Source organism: Myotis nattereri (genome assembly GCF_964212035.1).
Source record: "Myotis nattereri genome assembly, chromosome: 8".
NCBI lineage: Eukaryota > Metazoa > Chordata > Mammalia > Chiroptera > Vespertilionidae > Myotis > Myotis nattereri.
In genome coordinates this window covers 13,793,711-13,809,625 of record NC_138083.1, presented here as the reverse complement: position 1 = coordinate 13,809,625, position 15,915 = coordinate 13,793,711, and the positions used below count along the sequence as shown (strand labels likewise).

At 46.9% G+C, this 15,915-nt stretch overlaps 1 protein-coding gene across 1 annotated transcript; it reads right to left on the bottom strand.

Moving 5' to 3' along the window:
• Positions 1-9,129: 9,129 nt before the first annotated feature.
• VSX1 (visual system homeobox 1) lies at positions 9,130-15,100 on the bottom strand (the record flags this gene model as incomplete). Its single annotated transcript, XM_081097689.1, has 5 exons — positions 9,130-9,398; positions 9,875-10,055; positions 11,470-11,593; positions 12,042-12,120; positions 14,677-15,100. The coding sequence occupies 5 exons, from the start codon at positions 15,098-15,100 to the stop codon at positions 9,130-9,132; spliced, it is 1,077 nt and encodes a 358-aa protein (XP_080953815.1).
• Positions 15,101-15,915: the final 815 nt, after the last annotated feature.

Sequence of the window (15,915 nt, the reverse complement as noted above, 5' to 3'; positions counted from 1 at the left end):
ATGGAGACATTTCAAAGATCAGCAGTGAAAGGAAAAAACCACGGTTTGTGATTAAGAGGTTGAGTCGGAGTGATGAAAACCATAAAAATTCTACATAAAAATGTGCAAGCTGTGAATTTAGATGACTACTAACCTACAAGTCATGGCCAAAGCACAAGTACATGCTTGCCAAGAGTTGGCACAAAGATGTTAATTAATTAACTAATTAATTAATGAAAGGAGGGAGAAAAGACAACCAGCTTTGGGTGAGTTTTTAAGAAGGGGAAGGGTCCCTAAAATGTCAGAACAATTCCATAGGTTTCTACGCTTTCCTCTTGTCATAACTTGTGTAAAATTCTTCTAATACGCACCTTTAACAAGTACCTTTAATATGGAGAGGTGTTTCTACATCTGTAACTTGGACCTATATGTCATGACTATGGTTTTCCTCTCATCAACTAGGTAACAGATAGGAGAAAAAAGCATACACTTGGGAGTTGAGGTTCTAATGTTCTTGAACCCTCTGCATATCAGAGAGCTCTGCAAGTGGGGTGTCTGCTAGCAGGGATCATCAGTATGACAAAGGGAAATTAGCATGCTTATTTAGGCAGAGCACTGCTTCATGAGAAATTTCCCAGAAGGAGCCAACATCAGAGGGTGTGACTGAAGGTGATTGTGCACCAAAACGGGCTTTGAAGGAGCCCGTGTGTTCTCTGATAAAATGGTGTGTCTATACGGGCCTGGATAAGCAGACCTTTACGTTGGAAACAGAGTTTCAAAACAATTCTGAGAGAGGCTAGTTGCTTCCCCATAACCAAACTTGGTCCCGTTCCCAAGATTCTGAAAACCTTGGCAGCCCCTACTCAGCTTCCGAAATGAGGCCCAAAGAATCTGGAAGCAGTTTCAGAATCAATGGCCCAGAATGCAGTAGTGGGGATGACAGAGCATAAAGAAGGCAGGTCTCTGGACCTTCTAGCCACTTACCTAGGAATGTAGATTCCTAGGACACCACATCTGAGCAGCGGGAAGATGATTTTCTCTTCTAGACACAAAGGACTCTTTCCTTAATCTTGCACAGACTTTTCAATCTATATGCACTACTCAAAGGACTTAAAAAATAATCAACATGCCTGCTTACCTCCAAAATAGCTTCCTTCCAAATGTTTCCCTTATTTAAAAAAAAGTATCAAATATTAAAAATTAAAACTCAAGTAATGAGTTTTAACTCATCTTAACCATTAAAAACTCAAATAATGCAGAAGGATAGAGAGAGATAGTGTTAGCACAAGGGTCTCAAGGTCTGGGCAGTTCTTACTAAATGCTATTCTTGCTAAATGTTAGCGTAGTGTTTTGCAGACCAGCTGTAAACAGAATGAGCTTGACAGGAATGCAACCAATTGGTAGAGGTGGACTTTAAGGTCTTTTTGTTTTGTTTTGCTTTTTAATATATTTTTTTATTTATTTTAGAGATGAAGGGAGAGGGAGAGAGAGATAGAAACGTCAATGATGAAAGAGCATCATTGATCGGCTGCCTTCTGCACGTCCGCTACTGGGGATCGAACCCACAACCCGGCATGTGCCCTTGACTGGAATTGAACCCGGGACCCTTCAGTCCACAAGCCGACGCTCTACCCACTGAGCCAAACCAGCTAGGGCGGACTTTAAGGTTTTTAACAACAGGGATGTGTCAGAAGAAAGAAGGGAAGAAGAAAAAGAAGAGGAAAAAATGCTACTTTTCTGGCTGTCACCCTCCAGGCTTCAGGAAAGTTGGGGATGACAGATTGAAGACCACCTTGGGTGAGTAACCCCAGCCCCCACCACGGGACCAGCCAAAGGCGTACAGCAAGGCAGGAGCCTAACCAATGTTCGTATTGCAAGAGAGTGCCCAACTGTCCTTAGAGAAGGAGGGAATGGGAAGCTCCTAATTCCTTGCAGTTACTCAGATAGAAGAGAAGGACTGACAGGCCTGGGGGGCTCCCCTTTGACTCTGAAAGGTAACATTTTAACCCCCATGAGAAGCCCTGGGTTACTCTGAATATAGAAGAAGAGAAAATTTAATTTCTATTAGATACTGGAGACACTTATTCTGTTTGTACTACCCATTGGGCCCCGTCTCCAAGAGAGAATATTATATTAAAGGGGTGTCAGGAGAGCCAGACACCTACGAAAGAGAATCAACACAGCTGTCACACTCAATCCTCTATGTACCCTAGTGTCCAGTTTACTTCTTAGGAAGGACCTACTAAGTGACTTGGGGGCTGCTATATATTTAAATCAAGAAAAAATAGAAGTACTGATTCCCAAGGATAAAGAAATATGTTCCATGGCCCTACTCCATCAGGTCCTGAAAGACCAGAGAACTATACCCACAGAAATTTTGACCACCTTAGTCCAGCGATTTGGACATAAGGAAAAGTCAGAAGGGCAATGTATAGACAACCTGTTAAAGTATTACTCAAACAGTAGACAACTGCCCAGGAGCCTTGAGATGAGCAGGTCACCTGAGGTCTGACATCTCTGTGTGGAGGTGGTGTTCTGTACCTGAAGGATGATTTTGAGATCACTGACTGTGAAAAGGTGCACAGTCATGAATTCCCTTCTGTCAGAGCCCAATCTAGTCATGAAGACTCATGAGACCTCAGCTTTTTCGGGGAACAGCCTCTTAGCTCTCTCTTTCTCCTCCAAAGCTCTGGGGTAGTTGGGGGTTGAGGCACTTCTAAGCTCTGCCCCCTCTTTGAGGAGTGGCCCCCACTCAGCCTGGGCACAGGCTCTATGGCTTTGGACGTCTGCTAACTGGCAGTGGAATGGGCTGACCTGGGCACTTACCCTACTGTGGAAGCAGCAAGATGGAGCAGCCCATTGTTTTCCCATAGCCAGAGGCAGCCATGGAAGTTTAGGAACAGAATACTGCATCACTAAGATGTGAGCTGGAAGGTGAACAGGCGCAGGGAGGCCACGCTACCCAGAATCTTCTTTTAAGCAGATTGGGTCTGAATAATGGCGTGTGAACCAAGCTGTTAAGCCAGGCATCCTGGGCCTATCCTCTGTCTCACAGTCCCACCTGTCTGGGACATGGGGAACAAGCCTTGGGAGGCCTTCTCAGCCCATCTTCTCTAGGAGTCCAGAAGCCAGAGGGCTGAGAGGAGCCGGGACATGTAACTGTGTCCCTGGAAAGGAACCAGGACAGGAGCCGGTGTGCCTCAGCCCAGCCTGCAGTGTATGGGTTCTTGACTTCATGCAGGAAAGTTCACAATATGAGAGTATGTTTAATGAAGCTGGGGACAGTGAAATAAAGAAGGGCCTAGGATAAAAGAAGCAACAGGAGAGAGCTAGCAGTGCCACTTTGGCTCTCTAGAAATGTTATAGGGAAGAAGTGAGCCATGCGGAGCTGCGTGGCCTCACTGAGAAGTAAAAGTCACAGTGATAGAAGTGGGCCAAGGCCGGGCTGCTTTCAGTTCACTGAAAAGTTGAAGAAAACGGGCCTTGGAGACAGGTTTAAGGGTTTAGGCCAGGACAAGCTGCTGCCGCCCACTGCTTCGCTGGTTGCAAGTCTGGTGGAGACCCATAGAGTTTAGGAGAAAGAAAGTAAAGTTCCCATCTAAGGTCCTGCTAAGCCTTTTGTTATGAGGGTTCTTATCTGTTTTCTAAAGGCCTGAATCCTAGGGGTTGCTCTAAGAGAAGGTCTCAGCAGAATATTCATCAGCCTTCCAGGTGTGGTCCTTGAAACCAAGGGAAATAATTGGCTAACAGGAGGGAGAATGATTCAATACCATGTTGTTGGATAATTCTAGCATCACTATAAAAAGTTGTTGGGGAATAAAAAAAGACCCCGAATAGCCGCAGCAATCTTGAGAAAGAAGAACAAAGTTGGAGGAATCACAATGCCAGATGTCAAGCTATATTACAAAGCCACTGTTCTCAAAACTGCCTGGTACTTGCACAAGAACAGACATATAGGCCAATGGAACAGAACAGAGAACCCAGAAATCGACCCAAGCCATTTTGTTCGTTTAATATTTGACAAAGGAGGCAAGAGCATACAATGGAGTCAAGATAGTCTTTTCAATAAATGGTGCTGAGAAAATTGGTCAGATACATGCAAAAAAAAAAAAAATGAAACTATATCACCAACTTACACCATACACAAAAATAAACTCAAAATGGATAAAGGACTTAAACATAAGATGGGAAACCATAAAAATCTTAGAAGAATCCATAAACAGCAAAATATCAGACATATGTTATAGCAATATCTTTACCGATACAGCTCCTAGGGCAAAGGAAACTAAGGAGAAAATAAACAAACGGGACTACATCAAAATAAAAAGCTTCTGCACAGCAAAAGAAACCATCAGCAAAACAACAAGAAAGCCCACTGCATGGGAGAACATATTTTCCAATGTTATCACTGATAGAGGCCTAATCTCCAACATTTACTAGTATAGGGAACTCATACATTTTAACAAAAGGAAGATAAACAATCCAATCAAAAAATGTGCAAAGGACTTAAATAGACATTTTTCTAAAATGCAACAGCATGGATGGGCATGGAGAACATTATGCTAAGGGAAATAAGCCAGTCCGAGAAAGATAAATATCACATGATCTCACTCATTTGTGGAATATAATGAACAACATAAACTGATGAACAAAAATAGATCCAGAGACAGAGAAGCATCGATCAGACTATCAAACTTCAGAGAGCAGTCAGGGGAGCAGGAGGGGTTAAGATCAACTAAAGGACTTGTATGCATGCATATAAACATAACCAATGGACACAGACATTAGGGAGGTGAGGGCATGTGCTGGAGGTGGGGGTAGCCGGGGAGAGGCCAATGGGGGGGAAAGGAGACATGTAGTAATATACATAGTACTTTAAACAATAAAGAATGTTTTTAAAAAGTTGTCACACTGCCCTGCCTGGTGTTGCTAAGTGGTTAGAGCATTGGCCTATGCACCAAAGAGTCACGGGTTTGATTCCCGGTCAAGGGCATGTACCTGGGTTGCAGGTTTGATTGCAGGCCTGGTCAAGGCAGCCAATCAATGTGCCTCTCTCACATCAATGTTTCTCTCTCTCCCTCCCCCTCCACTCTTCCTCCCGTCCTCCCTTCCACTCTATCTAAAATCAATAGAAAAATATCCTTGGGTGATAATTAACAAAAATAAAAAGTTGTCACACCTTCTATCTTGCTACTTCATTGCCAACCTCCTTTGAAGCCTCAGGTCATAACTGTGTTGAAAGGGGTTTAAGGAGACTCCTACATGTAAAGGGTGGATAAATGAACATAGTAAGGTTTTGTTCCTCAAGGACGAGCTTGGAAAATAGTAAAAGAAGCCCATGATTTCACACATTATGGAAAGGAAGCACTGTATACATGGTTTGGGTAACAGTGGCCCCAAGCATGAGAACAGTCATTAATGGTTTCGTAGCTAGCTGCACCAAAGAACAATGCATGTACCAGACCTCCCTTGTCACCTTTAAGTCAGGCAGTCCAGTCCCAAGGAATGTTGCCTAGAGAAGATCGACAGGTAGACTTTGCAGAATGTCCAGGAAAAGGATTTAAATACTTATTGGTGAGGTTGAAACGGCCCCGGTGAGATTGAAACGGCCCAGGTGAGGTCAGGACGGCCCCGGTGAGGTTGAAACAGCCCTGGTGAGGTCAGGACGGCCCCAGTGAGGTTGAAACGGCCCTGGTGAGGTCAGGATGGCCCTGGTGAGGTTAAAACGGCCCCGAAGGTCAGGACGGCCCCAGTGAGGTTGAAACAGCCCCAGTGAGGTCGAGATGGCCCCGGTGAGGTTGAAACGGCCCGGTGGGGTAGGGACAGCCCTGGTGAGGTTGAAACGACCCCGGTGAGGTTGAAACGGCCCTGGTGAGGTTGAAACGACCCCGGTGAGGTTGAAATGGCCCCGGTGAGGTCAGGACGGCCCCAGTGAGGTTGAAGCGGCCCCAGGGAGGTTGAGATGGCCCCGGTGAGGTTGGGACAGATAATGGGGAGCAGTATAGACTGATGAACAGGGGTAGATGCAGAGGCAGAGCAACATTGAACAGACTGTCAAACTAAAGTGGGAAGCCTGGGGAGGGTTTGGGGAGGGGATTAAGAGATCAACCGAAGGACTTATATTCATGCATATAAGATTAACCAATGGACACAAGACACGGGGTGGGGGGGGGGTAGGGGCTGGGGGAATGTCAAGGGGGGGAAAAAGGAGACATATGTAATACTCCTTGTAATACTTTAAGAAATAAAAATTATTTAAAAATTAAAAATAAATAAATACTTATTGGTGTTAGTAAATACCTGTACTGGATAGGTTCTAGCATTCAAATGCTGAACTGGAAGGAGCAAAAGTTATAAAGTCACTGCTTAAGGAAATAATACCTAGGTTTGGACTCCCCCAGGGCCTTTCAAAGTGACAACGATCCGGCTTTCACACTGGCCCTAAGAAAGGGAGTAGCACAAGCTCTCCAAATGAAGTGAGTCTTATATGCTTCATGGAGCCCACAGTCCTCAGGAAAAATGGAATATTCTATAATAATAAAAGGGTAGTATTGTAATTAGACTAGACGTCTTCCTGACGTTATTCCAGTTGTCCTTCCTGACGAAACCGGGGCCGAAGGGAGCCAGCCTGGGTCCCAGGTGCCTGTGGGTGGCCTGGGGGAAGCCAGCTGGGGTCCCGGGTGCCTGCCTGCAGCCGGAGGAGGGAAGCCCGGGTCCCAGGTGCCGGAGGGAAGCCGGTGCTGGCAGCCGGGGGAAGGAATGCCTACTCTTGCACGAATTTTCATGCATTGGGCCTCTAGTGATGTAATAAAATACTCAAAAAGACCTTGGCTAACCCCTGCCAGGAAACCCATGAGACCTGGCTTAAATAACCACCAATTGCCCTGACCCAGATCAGGGCAGTGCCCAAAAGAATGACTAAAGTAAATCATTTTGAACTTATGTATTATAGGCCCTTTTTGGGTTCCTCTCAAATTTTAGGATGCTCGGACCCATTTATAACACAGGCTGTTAAACATATTATTCAACTTGGAAAGGTAACAACACAAATAAATATGCTAATTTGATTTTACTCATACCATAATACTAAGTTACACCCATATGATCCAGGGAACTGGGTATACTTTAAAATCTGGAAATCAGAGTCCCTGCAAGACCAACCAAACCCAATATGGACAAGTCCTCATTTGGTGTTATTCACAATTCATTCTCCTAAACTACAAGATATAGCTTCCTGGATACATTCCTCTAGGGCGGCGGTTCTCAACCTGTGGGTAGCGACCCCTTTGGGGGTCGAATGACCCTTTCACAGGGGTCGCCTAAGACCACCGGAAAACACATATATAATTACATATTGTTTTTGTGATTATTCACTATGCTTTAATTATGTTCAATTTGTAATAATGAAAATACATCCTGCATATCAGATATTTACATTATGATTCATAACAGTAGCAAAATTACAGTTATGAAGTAGCAACAAAAATAATTTTATGGTTGGGGTCACCACAACATGAGGAACTGTATTAAAGGGTTGCGGCATTAGGAAGGTTGAGAACCACTGCTCTAGGGTTAATCAGCTATATACCACTCAGTGAGAACAAAGAACTAGATCCACACACAACTGAATGTTATTCAGCCATGAGAAAAAAAGGAAATCTTGTCATTTGCAACAATATGGATGGACTTTGAGGGCCTTATGCTAATGAAGTGAGTCAGACAGAAAGACAAATACTGCATAATCTCATTTTCTGTTTTACAGTAAGGACAGGTGACATTTCGTTTTCACAATAGTATGGACGTAGGCCAACGGAATGGAGTCCTTGTTTTCTCACCTGGAGAGATGGGAGAACCAGGCCCCACCTGACAAATGACTGCACCGATTTCCAAAGGAAACCCTTGCAAGTAGTGCTTGCAGGTTGCTTTCGGGCTCTGCCTTCTTTGCGAAGCTCTGCATTTCCCCCTCAGCTCTCTCTGGATTCGACTCTAACAGGTGAATTAGACACAGTCACTGCCTCAGGAGTTTACAAAGCAACACATGATGAGTGCTGCAGCCTGAAGAATGAAATGCTTTCAAGCAGCGGTTCTCAACCTGTGGGTCCCGACCCCTTTGGCGGTCGAACGAGGGGTCGCCTAAGACCATCCTGCATATCAGATATTTACATAACGATTCATAACAGTAGCAACATCACAGCTATGAAGTAGCAACGAAAATAATTTTATGGTTGGGTCACAACATGAGGAACTGTATTTAAAGGGCCAGAAGGTTCAGAACCACTGCTTTAGAGGTTCCTAGATTAAAAGGGAATGGGAGGGATGGCTTGTCAGGGGATCAGCAATAATACGGAGACATGCAAGTGTGTAATACAAGGAGCACCTTGACAGGCAAGCATACTACACAATGTTTATTTTTACATAATAAATAAGTGGCAAAGGGAATACAGGAAAGGAAATATTCATGAAATCGAAGTCACTAAAGTGCTTTCCAACATAAATTTTAAAAGACCAAGGAACCTGGTGTGATCTTAAAACACTGTTTATAAATAATCAACAATTGTTTAGATATGGTCCATGTTATTTCCAAAAGAAAGGGGAAAGCATGCTTTGTTGTTGTTTTTTACAAACTCCAACACACATAGCATATCAAATGAAACTCAGGAGAATGCAAAATTGTTACCTGGTGAGAAAATCGAACTGTCTGAAGTCAAGTTCAAGATAAAGGTAATATAACTCATTCATATGTCCGCATGGGGTCTTCACTATCTATGAAGACATCTGATTCTCTGGAGGTTAAGTAATTTTATATTTTTGAGTTCAGAGTGAGGACATCAGACCTAACCCATTAATTGAAACAAATCTCAAATGATGCCCAGCAGTGAAAATTCTGTTTGAACAAAAATCTTCCCTCCTCAAGTTCTACAGAAGACAATAAAATGTTTACACCACATTTACTGGTTCAAGTGCCTTTAAGGAGTATTTCCACTCTAGAGCAAAACAGAGTTTTTCCCAAGTCACCCATTCATCTGGCATTGAATTTTATCCTGACACTAGCAGGAAACCCAACTGAGATGATTTGTCCTGGACAACTTCTGTTTTTTGAAAAAGCCAAAGTGAAGAATGTCCAACCTTTGAGGGTGGGACCTGTGGGCCTCAGAAGGCTCCCACCTTCCTAGGCTGGAGCCCCTCCGAATCTTGAGCACTGGCCCCCTGGTGCACCATCTTGGTTTCCTGCCATGTGGAGCTGGAGAGATCAATGGCAACATCTTCCAAGTTACTCTCAGGGCTGGCTGCATTGGCGACGCTCCGGGATCTTGCCTGACTTGGACTAGAACCTTCTTTGAGGTGGTCAGGGCCCCAGAATCCAGCCAGCTTTTCTTCATTTCCTGGTTTCCTTACCCCTGTGGATTTTTTATGCATCCCTTGCAAAAAAAAGGAAAAGGGGGAAAAAAACAGATTCTTTAAAGTCAGCAATTAATTTCTTCTATGTTCTTTTTCTCTAAGTCCCGTTAGAATTGCCCTTGTCAGTATCTCTCTCTGGCTCCTCAGGAGAGTCACGTAGGTAACTCCCACTGGGAGGGGTTGAAAGCTGGTGTGTGCCAGCCCGGTGCAGCCAGCAAAGTTGCCTCGCTTACATGACATAGGGACTTTTAAAATTTTATTTTGAAAATTGTTCACAACATTTTAAAATCAAGAGATTATACATCAAAAGCCAGACTTCCAGCTTCTCTCAAAAACTCAGAAGGTCTGGCAGCACTGGGCCCAGTTTCTTGTATGGCCATGGACCAGCAGATGCCAGCAGGCACCCCCACCCACCCACTCAACCCCTGGTCCTATAAGCCCAGAGGGGTGAGCTTCCTTTCCCACTGAATTTCCTCTCTCTCGGCCTCTTCCTTACCTAGGAGCCAGGGCGCACAGAAGCCGGCCAGGCTGTCCTCGGCGGAGTTGAGGACAGAGTCCGGCAAAGGGATGCAGTGTCGCACCATGGCCCCGTAGAGCCCATACTCGGCCATCACGCTGCTGCCGCCCCAGCGCTTCTCCTGCTTCCGCCACTTGGCCCTCCGATTTTGAAACCAGACCTGGGATGAGGCAAGACACACTGTGACTAGGGCGCTTGGAGGTGTCTCTGAGCGGGGAGTTCTTAAGTGGGCCAACTCGAGGAGCTCATAAGACCCAAGACCTTTCAGTAACTGTGCCCACTGTTCACTCAAAACTCACATGGACTCGTTGTGGGGTAATGTGTGACCACTTTCCACTGAAGTTTTCCATAGAGTTGACAAAAAAAAAATTAAAGTATTCTTCCCCACATAGCACGAAGGAGTCAACTATAATGTTTTCTGGTTTTTCTCACAGTTTGGAAAGAGGTCACTCAGTCAATGGCCCATTCTAATAATCTCAGGTGATTGGGTTGCTGGTGATATTTCTCATAGAAAACTGTTAGCCTAATAAAGGAATAGGATGAAATATTATTTAGCTGTTAAAAAGAGTAGTTTGAGGCATATCTTCTGACCTGGACAAATGTCTAAGACATGTTGTCAAGCAAAGAGGCAGAGTTGTATAATATGATACCTTTTTGTAAAAACAAGACAAAATTCTACATGTATGTGAGTGTATACATTGTTCAGGGCCAGATATATATGCCATGGAGGCAATGTGCAGAAAGGCCATGTCAGGCTACTTATATTGGTTTCTTGAGGTTTTATAGGGATGGACGGTCACTTCCTTTTATTGATATGTCTTTATATCGTTTCTAGTTGCAGCACACAGCATTGTGATTTTAAAGAATCTACACTAATAAAAGAGAAACATGCAAATTGGTGTCATTCTGCTACGCCCACCAATCAATCAGGATGAGTATGCAAATTAACCCAACAAAGATGGTGGTTAATTTGCATATGCAGGCGAGGAGCGAAGACTGAAGATGACTGAAGACTGAAGAAAGGGGCTGCGGCTGGACCAAAGGCCTGGGTCCCAGGTACCGGAGGAAACCCGGTGCCGGCAGCCAGGGAAGGAAGGCCTATTGCGTGAATCTTCGTGCAACGGGCCTCTAGTGACTTAATAAAAGGAAAAAAGGCGTGTAGGTTACGAGGGATCTCCTCTTACATAAACACAAGGAAGGCTCTAGCACAGCCGTGGGCAAACTACGGCCCACGGGCCGGATCTGGCCCGTTTGAAATGAATAAAACTAAAAAAAAAAGACCGTACCCTTTTATGTAATGATGTTTACTTTGAATTTATATTAGTTCACACAAACACTCCATCCATGCTTTTGTTCCGGCCTCCGGTCCAGTTTAAGAACCCATTGTGGCCCTCGAGTCAAAAAGTGTGCCCACCCCTGCTCTAGCACTATGGTGCCTGCGGCTGAGTGGCCCTCAGTTTCCTGTGTGGGGGAATGTGTGTTTGGCTGTTTGGAGGTGGCTGTGGGTCACACTGTCTGTGAGGTTCACATGCTCTCTACGGTGTCTTTGGGAAGGAGAAGGGAACCCCAGACACCTGTATTCGGTCTTCAGGGAGCTCAGTCTTCATGGCCAGCATTTCCCGGGCATACATGTCAGGGTAGTGTGCCTCGCTGAACGCCTTTTCCAGCTCTTCCAGCTGCTGGGTGGTGAAGACGGTCCTGCAGGGAGGCCCGGAGGACATGTGGGCACACGGCCAAAGGAGGATGCCAGGCTTCCCAGTGCAGGGACCCTGTGCCTACCTCCCCCATCGTCCACACCCCAAAAGGCCACCTCATAATAACTGAATCCCCCACTTCTGAATGATTAACCTTTGGAAAGTTTGGTTCAAATAAGAAAGAGTTCTTCAGCATTTTCCCCCTCCTCAATGTATTCATCAACTCATTCTAAGAAGACCCATTTTAAAGACCCACAAAATTGTGTCTTTTAAAGGCTGCAAAGATTGTCCTGCAGCCTCCTGGGATTTGCAAAATTCTGTTCCTAAATGGTTACTGTACCCTTCCCACCGCCAAGGTGGAGCCCACTGGGCCTCCTGTAATGCAGGACCACACACTCTCAGATGCTGTGTGTCCCGGGGAAAGGGTCACAGAGGATGGCCTGGCCCCCTACCTGTGCCGCCTCTTCTTCCTCTTGCCAGGGTTTGGGGCCACCTTCAGGTCACTCCTGTTTCCAGGTAGGCTTTCCTCATCTGTTGGCATAACGAGAAAGAGAGGACTTGAAAGGTGAGCATATTCTGCACTTTATTTTCTGGATTTTAATACAAGGATTAAACCTATGAACTTGTTGAAAAATGTGGGTAATATTTAGCTTAATACAAGCTAGCATTTTTAGCACCCACTACCTTCCAGGTTCTGTGCTCAGCATTGGTCATGCATTATTGCAATTCTTCTTCATAAAATTAGAGAACTCCGAGGTAGCTGCTATTAGTATCCTATTCCTACAGGTGAGGAAACGGAGGCACAGACAGATTACGTCATCTGTCCATGATCACACAGGTACTAAATGGTGACGTTGGGATTCAAACCCCAGACTGTGTGAAGCCAAAGCTAATTGAATTTTCTATCCCCACTCAGCTCTCAAATTCATCCATTTCCTTCTGCTTCCAACTTCCTTATCTTAATCAGCACACCAACATTTCTCAAAGGGGGGCTGAAGTTTGTGACATCAGAAGTCTTGTCAAAACTGCACTCCTGCCCCAGGAGGTTTGGCTCAGTGGATAGAGCATGGGCCTGTGGACTGAAGGATTTCAGGTTGGATTCTAGTCAAGGGCACATGCCTGGGTTGCAGGCTTCATCCCCAGTAGGGGGAGTGCAGGAGGCAGCCAATCAATGCTTCTCTCTCATCATTGATGTTTCTATATCTCTCTCCCTCTCCCTTCCTCTCTGAAATCAATAAACATGTTTATATTTTAAAATTTTATATTTTAAAAACTGCACTCCTTGCCCTGCTGTATCAGTTCTGAATCTCTGGATGTGGGGTCCAGAAACTCATTCTTGACAAATATGCCTAGATGATTCTTAGGTGCACTTGAAAAAATATTAAGAACTCTACTATGCTTTATCTTTTGATAGCCTTTATATTATAAGATCCGGATAAAAAGGAAGGTTAGAATATCAAACTATTATCAGATTCATTGTTAAAAGGCATTTTTGCCTCAAAGTATGAAAAATAAATTAAAGAAAAAATAATATTAGTTTTACTCCAACATCAATTAGCTCACCAGAAAACTGTATGCTTAGATTATAATGCCCATGCTGTCCAATCAGGTTCCCTTAGACTCACATCATTGAACATATGAAATGTGGCTGGCCCAAACTGAAACCTGCTGTAAATGTAACATATTCTGCTGATTTAGAAGACTTACTACCCCAAAAGTAAAATATTAATGATTTTTAGATTCATTATATGTAAATGTTATTCTATATGTATTGGATTAAATATAATATAGTATTTACATTAATTTCACCTATTTATTTTTCCTTTTTAATGTCTGGCTCAGTTGGTTAGGTGTTGTACTATGCACTGAACAGTTGCTGGTTTGATTCCCAATCAGGGCACATACCTGGGCTGTGGACTCAGGCTGGACCCTCCGGGCCCAGTAAGGGGCATGCAGGAGACAGCCAATTGATGTTTTGCTCTACATGGATGTTTCCCTCTCCCTTCCTCTCTCTCTAAAATATCAATAAAAAAATCTTTTTAAAAAGAGACATTTTCTTCACACTCTCAGACATATTTCTATTGGGTAGCATTGCTCTTGATCTTCCAGAAATTCCCTCACAGACTAAGATTTAGTTGCCTTTTGCTTTTCATTTTATCAGTGCCCACAGAGAAAGATCCCATCCTATGTAGGTGGTTTCTGCATTTTTAGGAGGGGGGTGCGCTAATTGAGGGTTCATTTTATTTTATAGACTCATGAAATGAAGTCCTTTTGGAGTTGAGCAAAAGCTCACTTGCCTACTGCCTTCCTTTTATCAGTGGAGGCCCAGTGTACCCTTTTTGCCTTGGCTGCCTGGATGCTCAGCTCTAGATGCTACTGCAGAGTTCCTCTGAGTCCACCTTTTCTTGTGTAATTTTCCCTAACACCCTAAACGTTTCCCTAAATGTCTGTTTCTAGGCCCTTGTCCTTTAAAGAATGATATTGCTTCCTTTTCTTTCCCTATAATCCCCATGGATGTCTTTGAGGAAATCGGTGGGCTCGGAACAAAATGCTAAACCTAACTACAATGAGATTGACGAGGTTGCTTCCTTTCTCAAGGGTAGGGAGGAGGAGGGGCGGCGCCAGGAGAGAAGCGAGGCTCCGGGCGCGAGGCGCGAGGCGCGAGGCTCTCTTCACGGACCCGTCAATCATTCAATCAATTCTGCAAAGGCGTGAGCGCCCACGGGTGACCGCGTTCTGTGTTGCTGGTGGTAAAACAGGCTCAGGCCTTCCCGACCTATGCGGTTCCCAGGGTCGAAATTCGCGCGGGGCGGAGGGGAGAGGCCCTCAGCAGAGCCAGACCAGTGCTGGGCACTCCAGACCCCCAGGATCGGTCCGAAACCGGGTAGTGGGCGGGGAGGGGGGGGTGGTATTCACCAGAATCCGAGGATAGGCAGGGACTTAGGAAGAGGCAAGAGGGGGTGCGGGTGCGGGGATGCGCCTCCCCTGGGCCCCGCGGGGATCTGGGGGTGGGCTGACGTTGCGTTACTCCTGCGCGGCCCAACCCCAAGGGAACAGGGTCAGGATGGGATGGGACGGCCTAGTTACCCGACGTGGAGACGCTTTCGCTGCGCTGCTGGCGGCCAAGCGGGGACGGCGGGCGGCGGAGGGCTGGTGGGGGCGCAGGCTCGGGCTCCCGGCGAGGCAGAAGGGGCACGTCGGCGAGGAGCAGGCAGGGCGCCCTGGCGGCCGCGGGGGGCTGTGCACCGAAGCCGCAGAGGAGGCCGAGACCCAGCGGAAGGGTCCCGAGCGCGAGGCGGGGGCTGCCGAGCCCGGGACTGGGACGGGGCGCGGCCGCTGGGGCCTCGCAGCCCGACCCCGGGCCGAGTCCGGCCGGAGACGGCAGCTCAGCCTCCAGGCCCAGCAGGTCGGTGATGGCGAAGCCGCGGGGGCGCGGGCCGGTGGGGGCGGCACCGGGCGCCAGCGCCGTGCCCCTCGCGCGCCCTTCGCAGAGCGCGTCTCGGCCCGTCATGGGTTCTCAGTCGGGGAGGCTTGACCCTCGGTGGGTCACCATCGCGAAAGGGGCTCGGCTAAGGGGACGCTTTATATAGCTGGGGCTCCCGTCGGGCGCGGAGGGCCAGGAGGGCTCCAATCAGCCGGGCGCGGGAGCGTCATCTCTGGGACCCCGTGAGCTGGGACGCCACCAGTTCCCCTCCCTCCGGTAGCCGCCCTCGCAGCTGCAGTCCCCTCTCTTCCCATCTCCTCCCAGCTGCCCCCCTGCCCCGCCGCCACCCCCGTTTTCGGTGGGAGGAGACAGGGACCCCGCTATCTGCCGGTCCCTCTAAAAGCCGCAGGTTTCAGGGCGGCATGGAATTCACTTTCCTTCCAGATTCTCTGGGTGGAGGTTCGGGTCGCAGTTGCCCCCGAAGCCCCGCCTCCACCAGCCAGCCGCACCCTGAGACCTCGGGCTCCGTTCACAGCCACACGCCCCCTGATGCGGCGGAGACGACCCCCGCCTGCGCTCCCACCGCACCGCCGGCACCAAGCAGGCCTCCTCCGAAAATCGCCAGCGGGGAGGTGGAAAAAGTTCATTGGGTCCCTGCCCACTCTGCCTCCAGGCAAATCCACCCCCTAGTGCTCCAGGGGGTCGCAAAGCTACTGGGGCGGGGGGTGGGGGGGGGTGAGAAATAGAGACCGGCAGGAGTGGGGTGGCCCCTCCCGCGATAGGACCAGGCGGCAGGTTTGGCGAAGTGCATTACTGGAGGCCCGTGCACCTGACATTGCAGGTAAACCATGGATACTTCTTTCAGTTATGAGTATGTGCCAGCATTCCCGCAACCCTACATG